Source organism: Tachysurus vachellii, chromosome 9, assembly GCF_030014155.1.
Source record: "Tachysurus vachellii isolate PV-2020 chromosome 9, HZAU_Pvac_v1, whole genome shotgun sequence".
Lineage (NCBI taxonomy): Eukaryota > Metazoa > Chordata > Actinopteri > Siluriformes > Bagridae > Tachysurus > Tachysurus vachellii.
This window is the reverse complement of record NC_083468.1, coordinates 10,224,626-10,247,189: the sequence shown is the minus strand read 5'-3', so window position 1 is coordinate 10,247,189 and position 22,564 is coordinate 10,224,626. Positions and strand designations below refer to the sequence as shown.

Here is a 22,564-nt window from a genome sequence, read left to right as displayed (position 1 = left end):
ATAGTTAAGACAATCTCCTTTTATCACTGGTGGAATTGTGTTGTATTGTTGTCTATATAATCTACATACTACAGCGGTGGAAGTACTACTGTATATGCTACAATAATAATTATTTGTATTGTTAATAAGAATTTAAATTGTTTAGTTTAACCTTGTGAATATATATTTATAATGATACAATTAATGTAATTAGCATTGTTTTATATTCTCATTATAAAATGAAATCTTGATAGCAGCTTGGTTAGTATCATAATATAAATACTTTATCTTAACTAAATGATCCATGATTTTTATGTCATTACCATGTCAATAAGTATTTGAATTGTCTATTTCAACCTTGTGTATATATTTATAATGGTACAATTAATTAATGTCATTAGCATTGTTTCATATTCTCATTATAAAATGAAATCTTGATCGCAGCTTGGTTAGTATCATAATATAAATACTTTATCTTAACTAAATGATCCATGATTTTTATGTCCTTTGCAAATACAGTGATGCCTCGAGATACGAGTGCTTTGACATACGAATTTTTTGAGATACAAGCTGTGATTCAAATTTTTGACTTAATATACAAGCAAATTTTTGAGATACGAGCATCCGAGCTGCCGCCGCCGAAGCAAAGATCCCCAACAACCACGTGTGCTCTGTTTCCCCCGCCTCAGCTTCCCACGTCTCTCTTGGTTAAGCCGCCTTTCCACTGCACACGACAAACGACTGCCGATAAACAGGAAGTCATTCATTTCCTATGGAGAGTCGCAAAGGGGCTGCGTGAGGTGCTGACCATCTGCGGATCCGTAATTTTCAGATCCGTTTTGAGCGTTGGATCCGTTAAAAAAATTTGAACTTGTGCGACAACACCGCATCTGATATGCCGACCGGACATATTTTATTAAATATTATAAACATTTTTATTAAAACGACCGGCAGATGTTAGTGAGGAAAGAGTGACAAAAAAGGCAAAAACAAGTGAAGAGAAAAGCGATGAAGAAAATTAAGCAAAATTAAGTTCAGTTAAGTTAAGAGAATTTCAGTTCTGTCAGGACCACTTTGTCAAAAGAGAATTTATTAGATGATATGCATACAGTTAGTGTTGGCGGTATGGTTCTGTTCTGGACAAAAATCCACGGGCCTGTCCGTGCGCATGCATGATCAGAGCGCGGAGAGCAGCGACTAGAAAATAGAATAGACCCTGTATAACAGAACCATTAATCATGCATAGTATTAGATATGCTCGCTTACACATTTTTGGAAAGTAATAAATGAATGAATGGATAGATAAATAATTAAATAATTAGAGAGAGAGGGAGAGAGAGAGAAAAATATGTGGAGATTTATGACGTAAACTGGTACAAGGAACACAGGTTCCGGCATAGTGGAGTCGGGGTTGGAGGAGGGAGTTTAGATCGCAGCAGCAGCAAAACGCTAGAAAGCGGCTCTATGAATGGGAATTTAAATTGTCAGGTAATATGGATGTCGTAACTGGATTGGTGTGCGTCGTGGACAGCTGATTAATAGCTGATGCACGCTTGACGACGTGGCCTGACAGAACTAACACGATGCTTGATTTAAGTTTGTTAATTTTAGTGAAGTTTAGTTAAGTTCCATTTAAGTATAAAGTGTGTACAGTAATGAAGCATTAAGAGTGTACAGTAGCGAGTAAGTGAACGAAAGCGAAAGTGTACGTACAAAACAAAATTCCTCCTGTTTACTCCTCCCTCAACCTCCGTGCGCATCTTCCGTAAAGTAAAACCAGTTTATTTTTTTAACATTCTCTTTTATTACTGTATGTTTTTATACAATATTTGTCATTTATATATACAGGTACTGTACATTTTTCACATTCAAAACACATAAACAAAACAACCGGAGTGGAATTCTGCGAGCTGGAACAGATTAATGGGATTTCAATTCATTTAAAAGTTGTTTTGAGATACGAGCAATTTGAGATACGAGCAAGGTCACGGAACGAATTAAACTCGTATCTCGAGGCATCACTGTATAGTCCAGTAATACATTATAGTATTATAATACAAAGAAACAATATTAACTCAAATGTAATTAAAATCGTAGGCTCGAGGAGAAATTCCTCGCCTTCCAAATGGAATTCCAGAGAAATCATCAAGGGCAGATCGACCCCGAGCTCGAGATCGACCAAAACCACGGAGACGGCCTCGTCCCAAAGATGGGGCACAGGGTGAAACGCGACGTTCACGATCAGCTCCAGCTCAAAGCAGCTCATCTGTCCCCCAGCCACCTTCCCATCATGCTCAGCGTGAGGGCTTCCTCTTCCGCAAGTTAGACATCGAGAGCCAGAAGAAAAGCTCTAACAGGTGGGATCCTGTGGGCATGAACATAACATAGCATGTTATACACCTTGCTCCAGTTATGCCAGTCAAGCCTTAGCATGATTACACTGTATGCTAACACCAATATAGCATCCACAATTGCACTAGTGCTTGATATTTTTTTTCTTAAATGATCGCAATCAACAAAAACTAAAGTCCTAAAAAAAGGATTTTAGATTAGTCTTTACGTTTTTAACTGTTTTAAATGCCATTCTAGACTGATGTAGAAGAAAAATATAATTCCTAACAAATGCAAAGTGTTATTGTTATTATTATTTTATTTGCTTGCACAAACTAGAATTTATGTAACTATATTTCACCCCACTAATGGTTAGCACAGCTTGCATCTTGCATGACATCTTGATGCTAGTTGCTAGCATCCTTTGGCAGAAGACCAACAGCTGATGGCTTTTTTTAATCTACGGCTTATAAGGTATGGTATATTAAGTGAACTTTGGCAGTTCCCAGCCTTTCAACAGCTCCCCCTACCCTACGGCCAAGCAGCATGTGGGCTCATTTCATTAACTAGCCTTATATACAAGTTCGAGATGGCTGGCTTTTCCTTTTATGCCTGTACACATAAAATGATATACATGCTTAGTGAGTGCTGCTTATAGTTTTTTCCATCCAGATGTTTTCTAGATTTTTTAGAAAAGCCACTGTGCTCCCCTTAAATGCTCTTAGATTGAAAGTTCTGAGCATTACCACTGAAATACAGAGTGCATCGAAAGAATAACTATGTGATTACTTCAGTATTCTTCAATTAAAACTTTTTTTTTTTAACTTTCTCTACACAATGTTGAAATCTTATCAAACAATCTTAGCATTTTATCTCGTAGATATACTGCTCTAAGCTCTTAAGATTGCTACATACTCAATGGCAAATATAGAAAGAAACTATGAACCCAAATAAACCCAGAATCTGAAACAAACACCCAAGAATTTAAACAGTCAAAACCAGTGCTATTTTTGGATATACAAGGTTGGTAGTTTGAAGGGTATATGATAATTCCAAGCCCTGTGGCACAGCTTTTTCATAGCACTTTGTGACGTTTCCAGTCGATGTGTGCTCAGTTTTATGAGTTTAAAAACAGCTGGATGGAAAAGTCTGAAGAAAACTGCCTTCTTACTGCAGCAAGTTTCTTACTAGCATTAGCATTTTTGACTATACACTACCGTTAATAATTGGCATTAATTAAAATTATTTTCTCTTCCATGCTCGCTGGTTGATCCCCTGCCTCTCCACAAAGGTAAGTGACAGAAGCTCAGCACTGTGAAGTGGAGAATTTCTTCACAGCAGTCTGACGATTACATGATAAGGATTTATCGTTCGCTCTTTCAGCAGGTGAGTAATAGTTAGATAGACATTTTGATGCTGACACCGGCTCGTCTGTTTCTTTTTTTTTGTTACGTTTTGCAGCAGATCTTGGGTGAATCTGTACTGCATACTGAATAAAGGTGAAATTGGTTTCTTCAAGGACTCGAAGAACACAACGTCTGCATACAACAATGAGCCACGTCTCAGTATGAGCAACTGCTCCTGCGACATCAACCTTGGCTACAAGAAGAAGAAAAACGTCTTCACACTTAAGTAAACAATTGACAGTGCAGCTAAATAATAGGAAATGACAAATACATCTTTATAATATCAACATGAAGAATAGAAATCAAAATGTAAATTTTGTAGATTTTTTAAAATATTCAGTTACATATATAGATCATACAAAGTGCATACTTTTCCAATACACATCTGATATAAAAATGTAAAAAACAATTAAACAAATCACACACGCACAAAAAATAATTCTATAATACATAAAAAGGTTTTTGAAAAAAGTACTATTGTAGTCTGTGCAATGCATACAAAGTTTAAGTAAATAATAAAAATGTTTTTATATATAAATATAAGGAAGTAAAAACAAAAAACTAAAAATCCAAAAAGGTTCTAATAGTAACAATGAATGTTTGTCACTAATAAAGGACATTTCTCTTTTTTAAATCCCAGAACTAAAGATGGGAGCGAGTTCCTGTTCCATGCTAAAGATGAGGTAAGAGTGAATGCGTGTCCAAATGTGCCATATTCGTTACATAGTTCACTAGAAAAGGTATTGGACTAAAATCTTTTATTTCAGTACAATTCAAACTAAACATATCTGTATGCAAACATACTATATCAGGACAATATAAAGCAATGTGGGAATTAACAGGAATGTAGTCTTGGTGTGTGGGAAGGTGACAATTGTGAAGGTTGTCCAGATATCCTAATGCCAATTATTGTTTTACTTAATGGATAATTAAATGGATAATATGGCCAGTATAGAATACTATTTTGTGAGATGACCCATAATCCAAACATAATGGTGTGATGATGCAGAAGATTTAATGGCCAGGGTGGAGTGACTTTTTTTTTGTTACAAAAGCTACATTAAAAAAATCATAGTTATGGACAGTTTATGCAGGTAGTTATTTTTTCATTCTTAACATATTTCTATGTTTTTCACACATTTTCAGTTTGTTGGATGCTATATCACATTAAAGGTAGAAAAGCATTCTGGCATGATTTTGCAATCTTTACAGTGGTGTGTAGACAAACTCTCATTAAAAAAATTTTTCTTGTTGAAAAAACTAAACATATATTGATCAGCTATCTTAGAACAACTGACAGGTGAGGTGAATAGGGGTCTCTTGGGTCTCTTCCTGCTTTGGTGTCATAAGGGGGGGCACAATATTATGCAGGAAGCTTAATTTTATGGCTGACTGGTGGAAATATCTAAATAAATAGTTAGTGTGTTAGGTAATGCAACATTAAAAACTCTAACAATATCTTGATGCAGAATGATGCAGCTCTAAGCTGCTGCGCATGATTAGTAAATAAAAGATTCTGATTTTATTATTATTAATTATTTTCATTTAGGATGATCTGAAAGGCTGGATCTCAAGTATCTCCATGAGTATTAATGAACATGAGGAAATTGCTAAATGGGGGCAATCTCATCCAACTACCTCATCTACAGACGAGGGCACAAGGAGGGAAGGCAGCAGAGCTGAGAAATCAGACAGGGCCGATCGCGGCTCTGAACGCTCGGACAAAGGCGAGAAAATGGAGAAAAAGAGTGGAAAAAAGAAATGAAGATGCAACTTTCTGACATTTTGTGTAATACTGCAGCAACTAGGAGTCTGATATGACACTAAAAGTGAAGAGAAAGAGAAAAAATGCTACTCTTTCTCTCCATCCTGATTTCTGCTGTCCGAAAGCATTTACCCTGAAGTATTGAAGCAACTCCTGGTGGCCACTGGAGATTTCCTGTAATAATACCTGAAGATCAGTTCATTGAGAGGCCAAACAAAGATTAATTTATAATCAAAGAGATGTTACACTGAGCTCCGTATAGTTATTTCTAATTTCTACATTTGTTTATGAATGTTTTTATTAGTTATTATAAAATGTCTAGTAGCTGTAAGTTAAAGCACCTGGACTTGCAGTATAATCTTAGAATCACTTTGACAAACTACTGCTAGACATTTTTAAACTTGTTCAAATCAGTGTTTATTCACATCTTACAAACTGAGGAGAATGGAAATATACCAAAAGTTAATTTGCTCTTTTATATAAGTAACTTATTTAATGTTTTTTTTAACCTTCTTGACACTTTGTAAACCATAACAGCACTGATTGTGTGATTATCAAGCATGTATAATATATCGGCTTAAATTTGCAGACTGAATAACTAAAGGTATGTATGAAATAAAGTTAAGTAAAGTCATAACCACGCAGGGGACTGTGAAGCCTGAAATCTGCCCTCCAATACTGCTTTTAACGCCCTCGTAAAGATCACCTTATGAGTATGCATTTGCACTGTGCGAGTGGCAGAAGTGCGAAGGTCACGTTTTCCTTCAGCAGTGACGCCAGTGTAGCTGAAGTGATTTTCTTGGAGATTTACAAATTGAGTGTTACACTCTATGCAGTGTCAAATTGCCTTGCTATGTCATAAGTGTGCTAACTAGCTGGTTTGCCAACCAGTAAGAGATAGAAAAGAGTAGTGTGATTTTCTTGGAAATATAGAGCCTCTGTCACATTCTGTGCACAGTTTTCTTGGCTAGATATCTACCCGATAAAACTATAATTTAATAATTTTTGCAGTCTTTGCAGTTATTGTGATTTTTTTTTTTTATGTCTTAATCGTGCTACGTTATAAAGGTTTAATAACTGGTTATCAAGTAACCAGCTAACATACTAACAGCTAACTGGCTAGCAGAGTGAAGTAATGCTATTCCCTTAGATGTCATGTATAGATAAAAGAATTAGAGGGATAAAATTTAAACACAGACAATCAAATGTTAGAGTTTACACTTTTATAGTTTACACTTACCAACAGTTTATCCACCATTTTGGGAAAAAAGAAAAGAAAAAACTAGTGCAGCAAAGAGTGCCCTCTGTTTAAATTGTGACCCTGAAGTCTGCATTGTTTTTAATTTAATCCCTCATTTTAAAGGTCATCTTATGAGCATCACTCAGCAGCCAGGGACATGAAAGATGTTATGGGCGCATTAAAAACAGGATTGGAACAGAGGTGTGTATTTTTGCCCTCCGTATTTTTGAGAATAAGCCACAGCATTAATAAAATGCCCCTTTCCTGTTGCAGTGGAACAAGGAAGTGACTGGATTCCTTACAAAGGCCATTACTTCCTGTTTCAGTGTTTGCAGGGACAAAAATGTCATGTCTGTGTCTCCCTAAAGTCCACCATAATGTACGTTCAGACTGGAACAATAAGCCACGTGTGTGCTTTATGTCATCCAGGTAATGAGAACTCAGGCATTTGATTTTAAACCCTGTAGTCTTCCTTGTGTCACGCTCATGCGCGCGTGTGTTTTTTGTGTGTTAAATGTGCACATCGGTATTTTTCTTAAAACTGTTGCAGTATTCAGGCACTGCATGAGAATAAATTGTTTCTTAGAACATGTATCTCCTTTGCCTATCATTCTTTGTGGATTGGTCTCGCTGTGATCCCAAATGGGTGTCATGATTGTTTCACTTAACTAGGAAGTAAATAGAAAGTTGTAAGATTACTGAGATATAAGTTTGTCTTCTCTTCCTGTAACTCACCTGATTCAAAGGATCAGCTCAATTCATATCCAATTCATGAGGATATGTTGGGGTTTAAAGTGTTATTAAGGGTGTGTTAATAAGCAACTCTTTAACAGTGAGAGCTAAAGTCAGTGGTGGAGGGTCAGAGGTCAGCAATCCCAGTCCCACTGCTTTAGTCCCTTTCTGCACTAGTGCCTTCCTGCTCTAACATACCCCAACACACCCATTTTGTCCTCATGAAGGGGGTGTTAATGAGTAGAGAGTAGGCATGTGCCAATTATTAGTCAATTATTAGAATTATTAAACTCCCAGTAATAGATGTAATGTACTTCAAAATTTAAAATCCACAAATTTTTTTTCAAACACAAATATTCACAATTTTTGTAGCACAATAACAATATAGTATCTTAGGATGTTAGGCAATTGTTGTGATATAAAGAGGTAATTTCAGCACATTTCTACTAAAGAGCTGATGGGTTGGATCAGTGTGAATCAGACAGGTTTATACTTTGTTAGGGTATGTTAATGTTTGTGAGTCCTGGTCCTGTAATTCTCATGTATTGCTTGTTAGTGTGTTTCTATAATGCATCAGCTAACACACTTCATCACGATAAAAAAAAGAGTTGTTAGAGAGGGACAAGTAAAACAGAACAAAAATATATAGAACCAGAAAGCTAGACAATTAACTCACCCTAAATCACTCCTACTCGCTTTACGAGACATTACCATACTCACTTTATTCCTAGTATGTGTTTATGAACTGAGTCAGGTTTTAATGAGTGTGTCAGTGTGTGTTAAGGAGTTTTAGGGTATATTGGTGTGTATTATATCAGTGTTTCCCATTATTTATGTTCCGATTTCATTCCTGATTCAGCACATAAGTTGATGAATACGTTTTCATAAGAATAAGACAGCATTATGTTCGGTGTAATGAGGGCTATACTAACAAGCTGATTAGGAAACATAAACTTCAGGTGCAAAGAGTGTAATGTTTGAAATGGTGCTTAATCAGCTGTATTGCAGGGTTTTAATGAGATTAATATGTTTGTATGTTAATGTGAATTATATGCAATATGCAGTGTATGGCTTACATTATTTCCACTTCTATATATACAGTTTTTGATACAGATCTGCTAAAGCTGTATGAGAAAACTTTAGTGTTAACTTATTTTTTGCACTCCTTTTTTTGGTGTCACATACCAAAGGCCACTCTGAATACAACATCTTGTCACATTACCTTTTTTTTTAAAACCTGTCTACATTTATTTCTTATGTAAAATGTGTCAACAAAGAGAAACATCTGGAATGTTTTTTTTTAAGTAAGTCTTTTATACAAGTCATTTTGAATTGTGTGTTTTTGTTGTTTTTGCCTTCAGAATTATATAAAAAAAAAACTTTATCTCCATACATCATTTCACTTTTTTCTCCAAAATGGTTTAAAGTGTAAATTTACTGTAAATACATATTTTCATTATTACAACAAGAGGGTATGACAAAATATTAATGAGCCAGTATACTTAAGTTTGCATACAAGGTTAATCAAATTACAGTATGTGCAAAGGAAGATAGTAATTCTGTATTTAAGATGGCGGATCACTGTCATCCTCTGGTCCGTTTTATAATTGATAACAGTGTCATCATTTATCACATATACAGGTCTTTAAACTACAGAACAACTTGAGGGTCTGCGGTTGGTATAGATTAAGTTGCAAATGCATTAAATGCAAGTCAAGTCAAGTCAAGAAGCTTTTATTGTCATTTCAAGCATATATAGCTGTTGCAGTACACAGTGAAATGAGACAACGTTTCTCCACTACCATAGTGCTACATAAAACAAAGACAGAGCTAAGGAATAGTAAGTAAGTCTTAGCCACATAAAGTGCAACAGTGCAACCTGGTGCAAAAAGTGCAGGACAAGACAAACATGCGAATACATGCGAATATTCACATGACATAATCACAGGTTTTCTTAATTTGTAAATAGGATTTTTAGATAGATAAGAAATAATACATCTGTGAAGCTTATATTAAATAGTGCTATATCCCTACAGAATGTTTTAACTCAGCAGCAGTCATTGCTACTAATCTCCAGTATGTTGCCACTGCTGTTCCCACCAGGAAAAGTGGAGGGACAATGAATAAATAAATGACCAAATTATAAAGGTTTACTTTAAAGTACATTTTAAACAATTAAATTAATATATGGTATCTAACAACTCACTAAAATTATTCTGCTCTGGTTTTTATTCAAACCATAGCACAGAAATGGCACTGATCTGTGTGTGCTATGACAGACCTACATCTTAGTGCAGGCTTAATTAATGTCAGTTTGGCATTTGAACAAAGTAAACACATTTGATTTGTTTGATAGTTTTGCTTGATAGTTGCATGTTCAGGATATTATATACCACTCCACTGGTTAGCAGGTTTGTTAAGATTAGAGAGTGAGAGCAGGAAGGGGGGGCACGGTGGCTTAGTGGTTTGCACGTTCACCGCACACGGTGGGGGTTCGATTCCCGCCTCCACCTTGTGTGTCTGGAGTTTGCATGTTCTCTCCGTGCCTCGGGTCCAAAGACATCGGGTGTGTGTGCCCTGCGATGGGTTGGCACTCCGTCCAGGGTGTATCCTGCCTTGATGCCCGATGATGCCTGAGATAGGCACAGGCTCCCCGTGACCTGAGGTAGTTCGGATAAGCGGTAGAAGATGAGTGAGTGAGAGCAGGAAACATTTCTGCAGGATCTGATTATTTAGCTGTTGTTTCAATGAATGGCCACTGGGTGTCAGTGTTGAACAAAAAGAAGCTCGAAGGGAGGCGGAAGTGTAAAATAAAACCGGAAGTTATTTGCTGAGGCGTTTGGAATATGCCTTTGGATTTGTAATCTTTTTTGTATTTGATTGTCTGCTATAGAATACCATTCATTTGAGCAACTGGTTTAACTATGAATTTCTTCTGAACCGGACTCTGTCATGGCACGAGTGGCTGGAGATATTATTCATTTAAACGTCGGAGGAAAAAGGCAAGTTAGTCAAAATCCTGCAAACTTTCTGCTTGTTTTCTCTCATGTTTATGGTGTAAATTTCACTAAAAGTGACTTTCATTAACATGCATCTGGTTCCTGTAAACGGTATAAAACTGGCTAGTTTTTCGGTTTTTACTAATACAGGAAGACGACTATGAGCAGAAGACTGTCTGTCTGTGTATATATATATATATATATCTCAAGTTAGTGTGTGTATATATCCCATATATGTCTGTATCTGTCTGCATCTGTCTGTCTGTCTGTCTGTCTGTCTGTCTGTCTGTCTGTCTGTATCTGTGTCTGTATCTGTCTGTATATCTGTCTGTCTGTCTGTATATCTGTCTGTCTGTATATCTGTCTGTCTGTATCTGTCTGTATCTGTGTGTCTGTCTGTGTCTGTGTCTGTCTGTGTCTGTCTGTGTCTGTGTCTGTCTGTATCTGTCTGTCTGTCTGTCTGTCTGTGTCTGTCTGTGTCTGTCTGTCTGTATGTATGTCTGTATCTGTCTGTATGTATGTCTGTATCTGTCTGTATATCTGTCTGTCTGTATATCTGTCTGTCTGTATGTCTGTCTGTCTGTATGTCTGTCTGTCTGTCTGTCTGTATATCTGTCTGTCTGTATATCTGTCTGTCTGTATATCTGTCTGTCTGTATATCTGTCTGTCTGTATGTCTGTATCTGTCTGTCTGTCTGTATCTGTCTGTCTGTCTGTCTGTATCTGCCTGTCTGTCTGTATATCTGTCTGTCTGTATATCTGTATATCTGTCTGTCTGTATATCTGTATATCTGTCAGTCTGAATATCTGTCTGTATCTGTTTGTCTGTCTGAATCTGTCTGAATCTGTCTGTCTGTATATCTGTCTGTCTGTATATCTGTATGTCTGTATATCTGTCTGTCTGTATATCTGTCTGTCTGTATATCTGTCTGTCTGTATATCTGTCTGTCTGTGTCTGTCTGTATCTGTCTGTCTGTATCTGTCTGTCAGTATATATATCTTTCTGTATATATATCTGTCTGTATATATATATCTGTCTGTATATCTGTCTGTCTATCTATATTTGTCTTTCTGTCTATCTGTCTATCTGTCTGTCTGTCTATCTGTCTGTCTGTCTGTCTGTCTATCTGTCTGTCTATCTGTCTGTCTATCTGTCTGTCTATCTGTCTGTCTGTCTGTCTGTCTATCTGTCTGCTGTCTATCTATCTATCTCTGTCTGTCTATCTATCCATATTTGTTTGTCTTTCTGTCTATCAATCTGTCTCTGTCTGTCTGTATATTTATGTATTTATTTATTTATAAAGATAACTTATAAACATTTCAGGTTCAGTACCTCCAGGCAGACTTTAACATGGGTCCCTGACTCCTTTTTCTCAAGGTTGGTCTATTTACAAAAAAAAGTAAATAATATTAAATCTGATAATATAAATATAGTTTCATCTGTTTGAAATAAATGAGTTATTGTTTTTTTTGTTAGCCTTTTGAGTGGCCGGATATCCACCTTAAAAGATGAAACAGGAGCGGTACGTTGTTTGCTTTTCTTTAAATAATTGTGAGCAATATGTAGATTTGTAGATATGAATAAATATTTAGACTTCATTTTCTTCATCTTCATATTTTCTGGTTGTAGATTTTCATCGATCGTGATCCTTCACTTTTTGCTCCTATATTGAATTTCCTGCGCACTAAGGAACTGCATCCCAGGTGATTTTTGCACTCAGTCTGGTTTGTCAGCATCACAGCAATGAATCTGACACTGTTCTATATTTAGTTATGTCAACATTGGGTTTGTGTGTCAGCATTTTTTTTTTTTTTTTTAGCACATACCTATATACTGTACCTTTTGCAGGTCTACAGATGTGAATTTACTGATGCATGAGGCTGAGTTTTATGGAATAACACCATTAGGTAAGAAATATTTTATGGCACATTGCATGATAGGTTTGTCAGGCAATATATTCTTACACACATTTAACAGACTACTGTTATTTCAAGATTTATTGTCTGTTAGCAGTGTTCTTAGCAGTTCAAAATAGTATCTTAAAACTTATATCTTATAGAAGTTGTAAAGAAAGTTCATTAATATTGTCTGGTTGTGTTGGCCTAATAATATATTTATCTGGTCATTTTTAATGTTCACCGCACTTTTTGTTTTTAAACTTTAGTGCGTAAACTGCAGTTGTGTGATGAACTTGATCGCTCATCGTGTGGCACAGTGCTGTTTAATGGCTATCTGCCTCCTCCAGGTGTGAGACACACACACACACACACACACACACATATACACACACACACTAGTTATAGTAATAAAAGTCATATCATACAAGATTAAGGTGAAGCAGCGTGTGCTCTTTGCTACAGGGCTTTACCACGTGCGCTCTGCTGTCTTCACTCCCACTGGTAGTCGCTGCACCAAGTCACTTCATATTCACAAAAACTTAAACGTTTCTCAACTTGTTGCACAGCTGTGTACGTGTCAGTATCTAGTTAGCAACGGTTTTTATCACTTAAGTCGGCCGTTCTCACTGAAAATCAATTGTCTCCTGTTGCTTTGTCACTGCAAGTTGAAAAAAAAAGGAGCTTTTCCAGGATTTTAGTTCACATCAGTTTTAACACTCTTTGAGTGCTTGTGTAGATATAACTCACTGCCGTGTGTTTGTATGTATCAGTTTATCCTGTGAAGCGCAGGAACAGACACAGCGTCGCCGGCTCTCAGTTCATGGCAGGCCGAGCTGTCCCTCTTGAAAGAGCCACAGTCCGACGCAGCAACACAATGCCTCCCAATTTAGGCAATTCAGGCATACTGGCAAAAGCTACTACTGCTACAGAAGAGAAAATGTCAGGTATTTCCTTTTATTACACAATCATGCACATAAGCACAATTTTTTTTTATTTATTGTTTTGGTGCTACTTTGTTTACTTTTGTAAAACAGTAAGTAATAGTCCATAGATTAATATGATATCTGTATATTGGACATGAATACACATGTGCAATGTTAGTTTGATACAGTGGACTTGATTTTTTCTATGTATGGGATTGAGTTGATGTCCATAAAGGACTGATGCTGTTGAGTTTGTATTTATGTTGAATGCCAGGACAACAGTGACTTTCTTTGTTTTAACAGATTCAGGAATGGTACGGATCATATGCGGCCATCACAATTGGATTGCAGTGGCTTACGCACAGTTTGTGGTGTGTTACAGGTAAATGGGCATTCGAAAGAATTTACTGACCACCTTTTTTGGTATTATGATTTATAGTAGTTCAACAATCTCCATGGTTTGCTGTAAGTGTTTTTTTTTTTTGTTGTTTCAGATCCAAAATGTTCTTGAGAGAAAGTTTTTGACAAACCTGTGAACCCCATCATTAAAGGAATAGCTGAAATAGCCTGAAATTGAATATCAAAAATTGTTCTTTTCCTAAATGTAGTAGATCATTCATTAAATAGCACTTAAACTGTGAGGACTATGAGTTGAGAAATGTAACAATATAATAACATTATAATATTTATATTTACTTACTTATGTAGCAATGCATTTTTTGGTATTATATGGTACAGAATTGTTTAGTTCATCATTTCAGTGGATAAGTAATTATTATATAATAATTATTATGCATATTACAAACAGCTGTAACGAGGAGAGTTGTATACATTTGATTTTTTTGCTGACTTCACTGTTAAAGCTACAACAGGAGATAACATCAGAGGATGAAACATGGATTGTGAAACATAATTACACTTAAATAACTACTAAATAATCTCCTGTTGTACCTCTTTTCCTCCATTTTCAGGGTTAAGGAATCGACAGGGTGGCAGCAGGTTTTTTCGAGCCCCAGGTTGGACTGGATCATCGATCGAGTTGCACTCAATGCTAAAGTCATGGGCGGATCCTTAGGAGACAATGACAAGATGGTTGCGGTGGCATCTGGGACAGAGATCATATTATGGGCAGTCTGTTCTGATGGAAATGGAAACGAGATTGGTAACATTTCCTTTTTATGGTTTAGAATTAAAGTGAGAATTCCTCAATTGACCACTGTGTAAAATGAGATGTGTACTACTGTCTGTACATGACATACAGTTGAGGCCAAAATTATTAGCCCCCCTTATGAAATTAGACAAAACTCTTAAATTCTCCATGGTAATGAACATTAACAACAAGTGTTTTATAGTGTATTTGTTTCCAAAATAACAAAGACAAAATTTCCACTAAGTTTGATTAGGATATTTAATTGAAATAGTTAGCTGAAACAAGAAAAGGCAAAAATGAAACGTCCAAAATTATTAGCCCCCCTTTCTGAGCCACAACTGACAAGAACCTCTTAGAGTAGTTCTTTACTAGGTTGACACAGGTGTCCTGAGGGATTTTAACCCATTCTTCCATTGCAAATTGCTCCAGCTGGTCCAAATTACATGGTTTCCGAGCATGGACATTCACTTTGAGCACTCACCACAGATTCTCAATAGGATTGAGGTATGGGGTCTGTGCGGGCCACTCCAGGACCTTGGTGTTGGTATCCTTCAGGAACTGTTGGACCAATTTCGATGTATGCTTTGGGTTATTGTCTTGTTGGAAGACCCAGCGACAGCCTAAGGCTAGACTACGAGCAGATTTCTGCATATTATCCCTCAAAATGTCAACATAATTTTCTTTTTTCATGATGCCATGCACCCAAACAAGGCTCCCTGTGCCTGAAGCTGCAAAACAGCCCCACAGCATGATGCTCCCACCACCATGTTTAACTGTAGGAACTGTGTTCTTAGGTTTGAAGGCCTTGCCCTTTCTTTGCCAAACATAAGCAACATCCATGTGCCCAAACAGTTCCAGTTTAGTCTCATCAGACCAAAGCACAGACTCCCAAAACTCATCTTTACCTTTCAAATGTTCACGGGCAAACCTCAGTCTGGCTGTGATGTGCCGCTGTTTGAGTAAAGGGGTTCTTCTGGGACGATGGCCCTGAAGCCCACCACGATGAAGCGCCCTCATAACTGTGTTCCTTAAAACATCAACTCCAGAAGAGGCCAGGTCAGCAACAATCATCTTGGCAGATGTCCGGGGCATCTTGCTGACATCTCTGACTATTTTCCTCTCTAGAGTTCTTGAAATCTTGCGCTTACGACCACGCCCAGGTTTGTTTCTTACAGAATTTGTCTCCTTGTACTTGGCAATGATGCAACGACAAGTGGTTCTAGACACTGTGAAATGCTTGGAAATGGCAGTATAGCCTTCCCCCTTATCATGAGCCTCCACTATCTTCTTTCTGAGCTCAAGACTGATTTCCTTTGTCTTGGGCATGGTGAGTAAAAGTCTCTCTCCCAATAATGTGTTCAAGTGCCCTGTTCCTTGGAGTCCTTTTATATTGATTGAATGCTCAGGTGTTGTTAGGAAGCCAATTGACTGCACAGGTGCAACAATTGGAAAGATCTTTAGGAAAATGTTTCAAAATTCCTGGGGGGCTAATAATTTTGGCCTCAACTGTAAACACAGCCATTCTCTCACTGAGAGTACTGATATTGTTACTTTTATCAAATAATGCAGTCAAACCTTTATTGTATTTTAAATGCTTTATAACTAAAGACCTGAGATGGAGAAAAGTTGTTAAAATAAGTTTCAGTTTGCCCATGTCCTCCATTCCCACCCCAGTATAATAAGCACTGGTGATGTTGAAATATAAAGTAACAAGTATATTACATTGAATATTAATTGTTGGTAATAATAATATTTAAATATCTCTTTTTTTTTTTTTTTCTTTGCAGGTGTCTTTAGCTTAAGTGTGCCAGTGGAGGCTCTGTTTTTTGTAGGGAATCAGCTCATTGCTACAAGCCACACAGGGAAAGTGGGTGTGTGGAATGCTGTAACCAAACACTGGCAGGTTGGTTAACTCTGTTTAGATCCAAGTAGTACTGAGGGAAAAACTTCTCAGAAGGTTTTAACCTCAACCTTCTCTTTGAACACACTGTCAGTGTGAGATGTCTAAATGTTGGCCTAAAGGTAATTGCTGAAGAAAAGCATTGGACTAGAGTGTAAGTTATATTAGTTGTCCAGTAAACGGCTAATTGGTTGTTTGTGAGTGTGATTTATATATATTCAGGCTTTTATTTATTTATTTATTTTTTTACCAGGCAAATTTTATTTGCATCCAGTTTTGGCTGCTGCTTTAATGTGATTGTAATTTCAAATCTTATGTTTATTCAGTGGCATGTTGGCACTTCATTTCTTTTATTTTCTTTTAAATATTTTCTGTTATTGTGTGTACACATGACTATAGAATCAGGATGTGGTTCCCATTAACAGCTACGACACAGCAGGGTCCTTCCTTATCCTTGGCTGTAATAACGGATCCATTTACTACATTGGTAAGCATTAATACTTATTTGTTATTAAAATTGTGTTCAACACCATTTACTTGACCATGTATTCAATTTTAGCAGGAACACAACACAAACTATGATCCTAGCACTGCATCCATTATTATTGTTACCTTTAGACTTTGTATATGTTGGAAGTAGATATCAGGAGCTTCAGCCACAGAGATTATTCAGCTGGCTTTATTGCGGTGACTAAAGTGACATCTGCCTTTAGATAAACGGGAGGAAAAGATATATAAAAAAAACTCTCTCTGTGTCTTTTGTTGTGATTTTTCGCACTGTGGCTCTCTGCAGTGTATATATACATTATTTGCTGTAAATAATTCCCTCAGATATGAACAAGTGTTTCAAGTTATAACCCTAGACCCTGCCAGAAATAATCACTTTTTATGCATAGTGACACATTATGTATTTATTGCTTAATATTCATATTTTTAAACAATATATCTGAATAACCCTATGTGTCATTGGCTTGTGTTTGTCTCAGATGTACAGAAGTTTCCATTAAGGATGAAGGATAATGATTTGCTGGTGACAGAATTGTATCGAGATCCCAGCGAAGATGCCATCACAGCACTTAGTGTCTATCTTACACCTAAAACGAGTAAGACACACACACAAACCGCGTTATACACTACTTTCTCAGATATGTTAGCATCATTTAAGATCATTTGCAAATTAATTGAAAGAAGAAATGCAAACCTTCACACACGTTGCGTAGGAGCTCTACATTTTAACATCAGAGTACAATCTGTACAAGTTAGTGCTCGTAAAAATACTCCGCCTCCTTCATTCCATCTCACATTAGTAATGTTTTGGCCTCAATGTGTTCTCATCTCATTTCAAAATGGTTTATAGATAGCATGTTTTGAGTTAAACAACGCAAAGTAAGTTTAATGAATGCGTCTAACATCGGTCATGCTGTATTTGTGTTACAGGTGACAGTGGGAACTGGATTGAGATTGCATATGGCACCAGCTCAGGAGCAGTGCGTGTAATTGTTCAGCACCCCGAGACGGTCGGCTCGGGACCACAACTGTTTCAGACATTCAGTGTTCATCGGAGTTCTGTTACTAAAATAATGCTGTCAGAAAAACACCTCATCTCAGGTACAGCAGTGTTTGTACACACACACACACACACACACACACACACACACACTTTTCATTCGCTTTTAATTCAAGTAGTTTATATTATAATTTCAGGTGATGTTTTTGCTGTATATCTAATGTTTGGAGGTTAGATTAAATAAAACCATCTTAGTATTCTTTTAGCTCTAGTACACCATGACACTCTATAGTGTAAACTACACTGCTGTATATACAGTAGATGTATATGTGTCTGTTGAATGTGTGTGTGTTTGTAGTGTGCGCAGATAATAACCATGTGCGTACTTGGACTGTAACACGGTTCAGAGGAATGATCTCCACCCAACCAGGCTCCACCCCTCTCAGCTCATTTAAAATCCTCTCACTGGATGATATTGATGGACATGCAGGCTGCAGTGCTGGCACCGAAATTGGTAAGTAGCTCTACAAAAAGGAAAAGGTAACCCAATGAGACCCTTACTCCAAAAGTAGTCGATCAGCCAAGATATGTCTTTGTAATACATATATATGTCATAAAAAGTGGCATAGCCCCAAGTTTATGATTGTGCAGACGCATGCAAGGTGGCTCATTTAAATATTTTTTCATTACAGAAAGAAAGTGTTAGAATTATTTACCCTATACCAAAAATCAGAACCATATTATGATCTGAATCACTCCTGATCTCAGATCTGAACACCCTCCTGCCTGGCCTGATATTTGTGCAGAATAAATCACTTGCTGAGAAAGAAAGTAAATCTGTGGTTTATCAGAAACTGACACTGAGGTGATGATTTAGGTACTTTACACAATGCAGTATGAAACAAATAAAGACTTTTAGACTTTAGATTGTTTACATTAAAAACTTTGGTTTCTGCTAAGTATCCAAATGGAACTCGTTTTTCTTCCCTAACTCATGGTTTTCAGGTCCATACGGAGAGAGAGATGAACAGCAGGTGTTTATTCAGCGTGTCGTTCCTGACACTGATAAACTCTATGTACGCCTGTCCTCTAATGGCAAAAGGTAAGAAAGATGTTTCCATCCATCTTTTTCTATTTGAATTAAAAAGAGGAAGGAGGAGAGAAGGAAGAACAGAAATGGTAGATGGGAGGTTAGACAATATGAAATTGAAATGGAAATAAACAGAGTTTGTGCTGTAAGATCTGTGGGCTACAGATAGTCCCAGAAAACAGAGAGAGATGATGTGTGTGCCTGTGTGTCTGTCCGTGTGTACGCAGGGTGTGTGAGGTGCGCTCTGTGGATGGGACCTCCATTACAGCTTTTGTAGTTCATGAGTGTGAGGGGTCAAGCCGCATCGGGTCACGGCCACGCCGCTTCCTGTTCAGTGGCCATAGCAACGGCAGCATACAGATGTGGGACCTCACAACAGCAATGGAGATTGCGGCCAAGGTGGACATAAAAGGCATGTGAATCAGATTATTCTTCAGAGGAGTATGTCCTAAAGAAATCATCTGCATTACATGTGCTGAATGTGGACAGAACGAAAGAAAGATTGACATTAAAAAAAAAAAATTAAACATGATTGTAAAATGAATTCAGATTAACTAAATAGTGATTAAACAAATATTTTGGACTTTTAGATTAACAGTTTTGGAGCAGAAAGAAGGGAGGCAATGCATAAAGGAAAAAAAAAATTAATGGACAAAGGAGGAGAAAGTCAATTCAAATGTATCAAAATTCCTTTAGTGCATATCAAGGTATCAGTTACGACTTTTGTTAAGAGTGTGTGTGTGTGTGTCTGTGTGTCTAGCACTAGGAGGCCCTACTGAGGAGGAGCTGTTGGAGTTGTTGGATCAGTGTGACTTGGCACTGACCAGAACACCAGACATGAGTCCTGCTGTATCACTTACACACTCTTCTCGCAACTCTACCTGCAGGTAAATACACACTCACACACCCACACACTCATACACGTAAAGAGTGAGATTAAGGACTGAGACGAATTACTAGATTATTGTCTTATCAAATCTGGTAGATTCCAATCGTAACTTGCCACTCTTTCATTAACTCATAACTAGCTCAGTCTAGTTAACTTTAAACCTGCTAGTACTTAAATAGCTCACAGTTCATTAGTTAGCTAGTAACTATTTACTGTATTAGCTAAATTGTATCATATAAGGTTTTATTAAAGAGAAACTGCTTTCCACAGTGGATTAGATTTTTCTTCTCTTTCAGCTACTAACCTCTACTACTTTTACAGGAAAGTGTGAATATTGGTTGTTCTACTATTGGCTGGCTAAATATTATTTATTAATTAACAAGTAATTTTTTAAACAAAAATCACAGTACTTGTAATTGTAGGAACTTTTTAATGATCGGCCAGATGGATTATCCCACCAGAGGGCCCTGCAGGTTTAATTTGCTTAGATTAAAAACACGGTTCCAATTTCTGTTGAATTATTTCTTTCCTATTTCATTTATTATTTGTATTCATTTTATTTGCTGCTTTTTTTAATCTCTATAACCTTCATTTTTTTCCCTTCCTTGTCCTGAATTCTTTTTCTTGTTCCTGTTTTTATGTATTTTCACACAGCTTTCTTCATTTCCTTTCATTTCCTTTACATTTCCTTCCTTTATTTTTTCCCCTCCCACTTCCTTTATAAGGTTTCTAATACTTTTGGTAGGTGGGTAGACATGATGAATTGGAGATTTATTCAGTTACAAAAGTAACACAAATTGTTTCTTCTTTCCCTCCTCTCATGTAGTCTGCAGTCCCAATCGAGTGAGAGTGCTCGTGTTAGTGTGTCTGGTGTTCGTGGTGTCACACCTCCACGACCTCAGCAAGCTTTTATGAGAACGCGTGATATTCCTTCTCATCTGGGCCTCAGCATGAGCTCTCTGAGCAGTAACATGAGTGAACGAGAGCGAGAAAGACAACAGGACAGGGAGAGAGACAGAGATGGACTTTTTGGTCCTCGAAGAGGCAGTTTTGTGGAACGATGTCAGGAACGGGCCAAAATCTCAGACATTACAGGAGCAGAAGCTCGTCTTTGCCTCAGACCACAGTTATCATCAGCATCCAGGCGACCTGCCCCTGCTGCCCCAAGCCACGCCTCCTCATCAAATTTGAGCCCAATCAGATCACAAACCCCCACATCCCCAAGACGAGGGCCAATGTTGCCTGCAGGTGAAGCCACACCCCCTGATGCAGGGCTTAAACCAGAAAGCCCCTCTTCCCCACCAGCCACCAGTCCTAAACCACATATGAATGAGACCAGCTTCTAATTTGCAGACTTTTGCTCAATTGACATGTATCCACTCAGCCTTCCACCTGCTGTTCAGGACAATTAGTGTGAACGAAGACGTATATCAGGTTTATATACATATATATTTTATCTGCTAGCTTTGATCAATTTTCTTTTGTATTTTCTCCTTATTTCATTACTTTCTTCATTATTTCTGTGTACTTTTATTTTAAGTGCTGTGCTGTCTTCCTTTACTTCCAGTAAAGTAGAAACCTACCCAAGAGCTCTGTGGGCTCCTCCTGCATACATTTTCAGGAATTTACTGCTTTGTACATTTATCACAGAACGACAAAATAGAATAATGTTACAAAATAAGGAATGTGTGTTAACATTCAGTCAGATTTAACATTGTCAGGATCTGGTTATGTGCTGATATTAAACATTTTGATCATGGTTTGTGATCACACTAAATGGTGTTTCAAGTATGAGATGGCTAACTAAGGCCCTAGGACCAGATTGATCCTAAATAAAGGGTTTTCCATGTAGCCCCAAAATGCACACACATGTAATAATTGTTTTTCCTAATGGGTATACATGGTTACTTTTTAGTCACAGGTGTATGTTTGTGCTGTTCTTTTAGATATTTCATCACTGCCATGAAACTGTTGAAAGTTTCAGTCTTTATTCACTGGATTATGTCGAATAGTGTGTAACCCTGACTTATTATTTTGATATTCATTGTGAAGTATGTTATACAGCAACTGCTATTAATTAGTAAGTAATGAAATAAAAGGAAGAGGAGAGTTATGCTTTTGAACGTTGTAAATCTGTCAGCCTCTGCAGACATGTCCTGGAATTTAAGTTGTTAATATGAAGTATTTCATATATGCATAATTGATCATACCGTGTATAAATATTTATAAATTGTCAGTTCAAGTCACAACAAATTGAAATAAATATTGTACATACATTGTTTCTGAAGTGCTTTCTCATTGCAGGTTTCATGGAAAAGAGATGCTTGTGTTGTAGCCAATTTTAAAGTAAGGATTTAAACACACTGTGGCATTCAGTTATAGGAAACATCCTTAAGTGTTTTATGCCTCTTATAATACCTACACATCAATTATAGTGTATAGCAATTTGTAATTTTTTCTATTAAAGAACATCAGTTTATGCACCAGTCCCTCTTTATTGTCTGACAGAAAAAACACAACATGCACTAGAAACTTCAATCCCAGTGGTAACGGGTTTAAAGTGTCTCACAAGTGGTTTATAATCTTAAATTGGCATAACAGAGATGTGGTTTGAGTAGCCATGGTGGAGGTGGGTCTATTCATGGTGTGTTTCGCGGATTGCTGCAAAGTCCACATGCTTATAGAACTTAAGGAGCACTTATTTGAAACGTGTATGGTTAAGCATCAGGGTTCAGCAACAGGATTCTGCAGTTTG

At 37.1% G+C, this 22,564-nt stretch overlaps 3 protein-coding genes across 5 annotated transcripts in view; 2 read left to right on the top strand and 1 right to left on the bottom strand.

Moving 5' to 3' along the window:
• LOC132851040 (spectrin beta chain, non-erythrocytic 4-like) overlaps positions 1-7,235 on the top strand; it is an 87,296-nt gene extending 80,061 nt beyond the window's left edge. For both annotated transcript variants that reach the window (XM_060877611.1, XM_060877612.1), the window contains 4 exons: positions 2,077-2,336; positions 3,775-3,942; positions 4,357-4,399; positions 5,266-7,235. In XM_060877611.1, the coding sequence (XP_060733594.1) occupies positions 2,077-2,336; positions 3,775-3,942; positions 4,357-4,399; positions 5,266-5,481 (687 nt within the window). In that variant the 3' untranslated portion in view covers positions 5,482-7,235. The remainder of the gene's footprint in view (positions 1-2,076; positions 2,337-3,774; positions 3,943-4,356; positions 4,400-5,265) is intronic.
• The window catches only part of LOC132851049 (latent-transforming growth factor beta-binding protein 4), a 424,131-nt gene that overhangs the window by 323,068 nt on the left and 78,499 nt on the right, over positions 1-22,564 (bottom strand). The window lies entirely within an intron of this gene.
• Positions 10,282-22,288, top strand: shkbp1 (SH3KBP1 binding protein 1). Its single transcript, XM_060877610.1, has 18 exons — positions 10,282-10,455; positions 11,776-11,829; positions 11,929-11,974; positions 12,082-12,155; positions 12,301-12,359; positions 12,617-12,697; positions 13,121-13,294; positions 13,577-13,655; positions 14,245-14,435; positions 16,211-16,326; positions 16,723-16,810; positions 17,310-17,426; positions 17,761-17,931; positions 18,189-18,344; positions 18,836-18,932; positions 19,148-19,332; positions 19,681-19,807; positions 20,636-22,288. The coding sequence occupies exons 1-18, from the start codon at positions 10,406-10,408 to the stop codon at positions 21,153-21,155; spliced, it is 2,385 nt and encodes a 794-aa protein (XP_060733593.1). The 5' UTR covers positions 10,282-10,405; the 3' UTR covers positions 21,156-22,288.

Bases quoted from the DNA above. Each gene is read 5' to 3' on its own strand.
- shkbp1 (XM_060877610.1), top strand. From the start codon at position 10,406: ATGGCACGAGTGGCTGGAGATATTATTCATTTAAACGTCGGAGGAAAA. The intron at 12,698-13,120 runs GTGTGAGACACA...TGTATGTATCAG, and splicing joins TGGCTATCTGCCTCCTCCAG to TTTATCCTGTGAAGCGCAGG. The intron at 19,808-20,635 runs GTAAATACACAC...CCTCTCATGTAG, and splicing joins TCTCGCAACTCTACCTGCAG to TCTGCAGTCCCAATCGAGTG.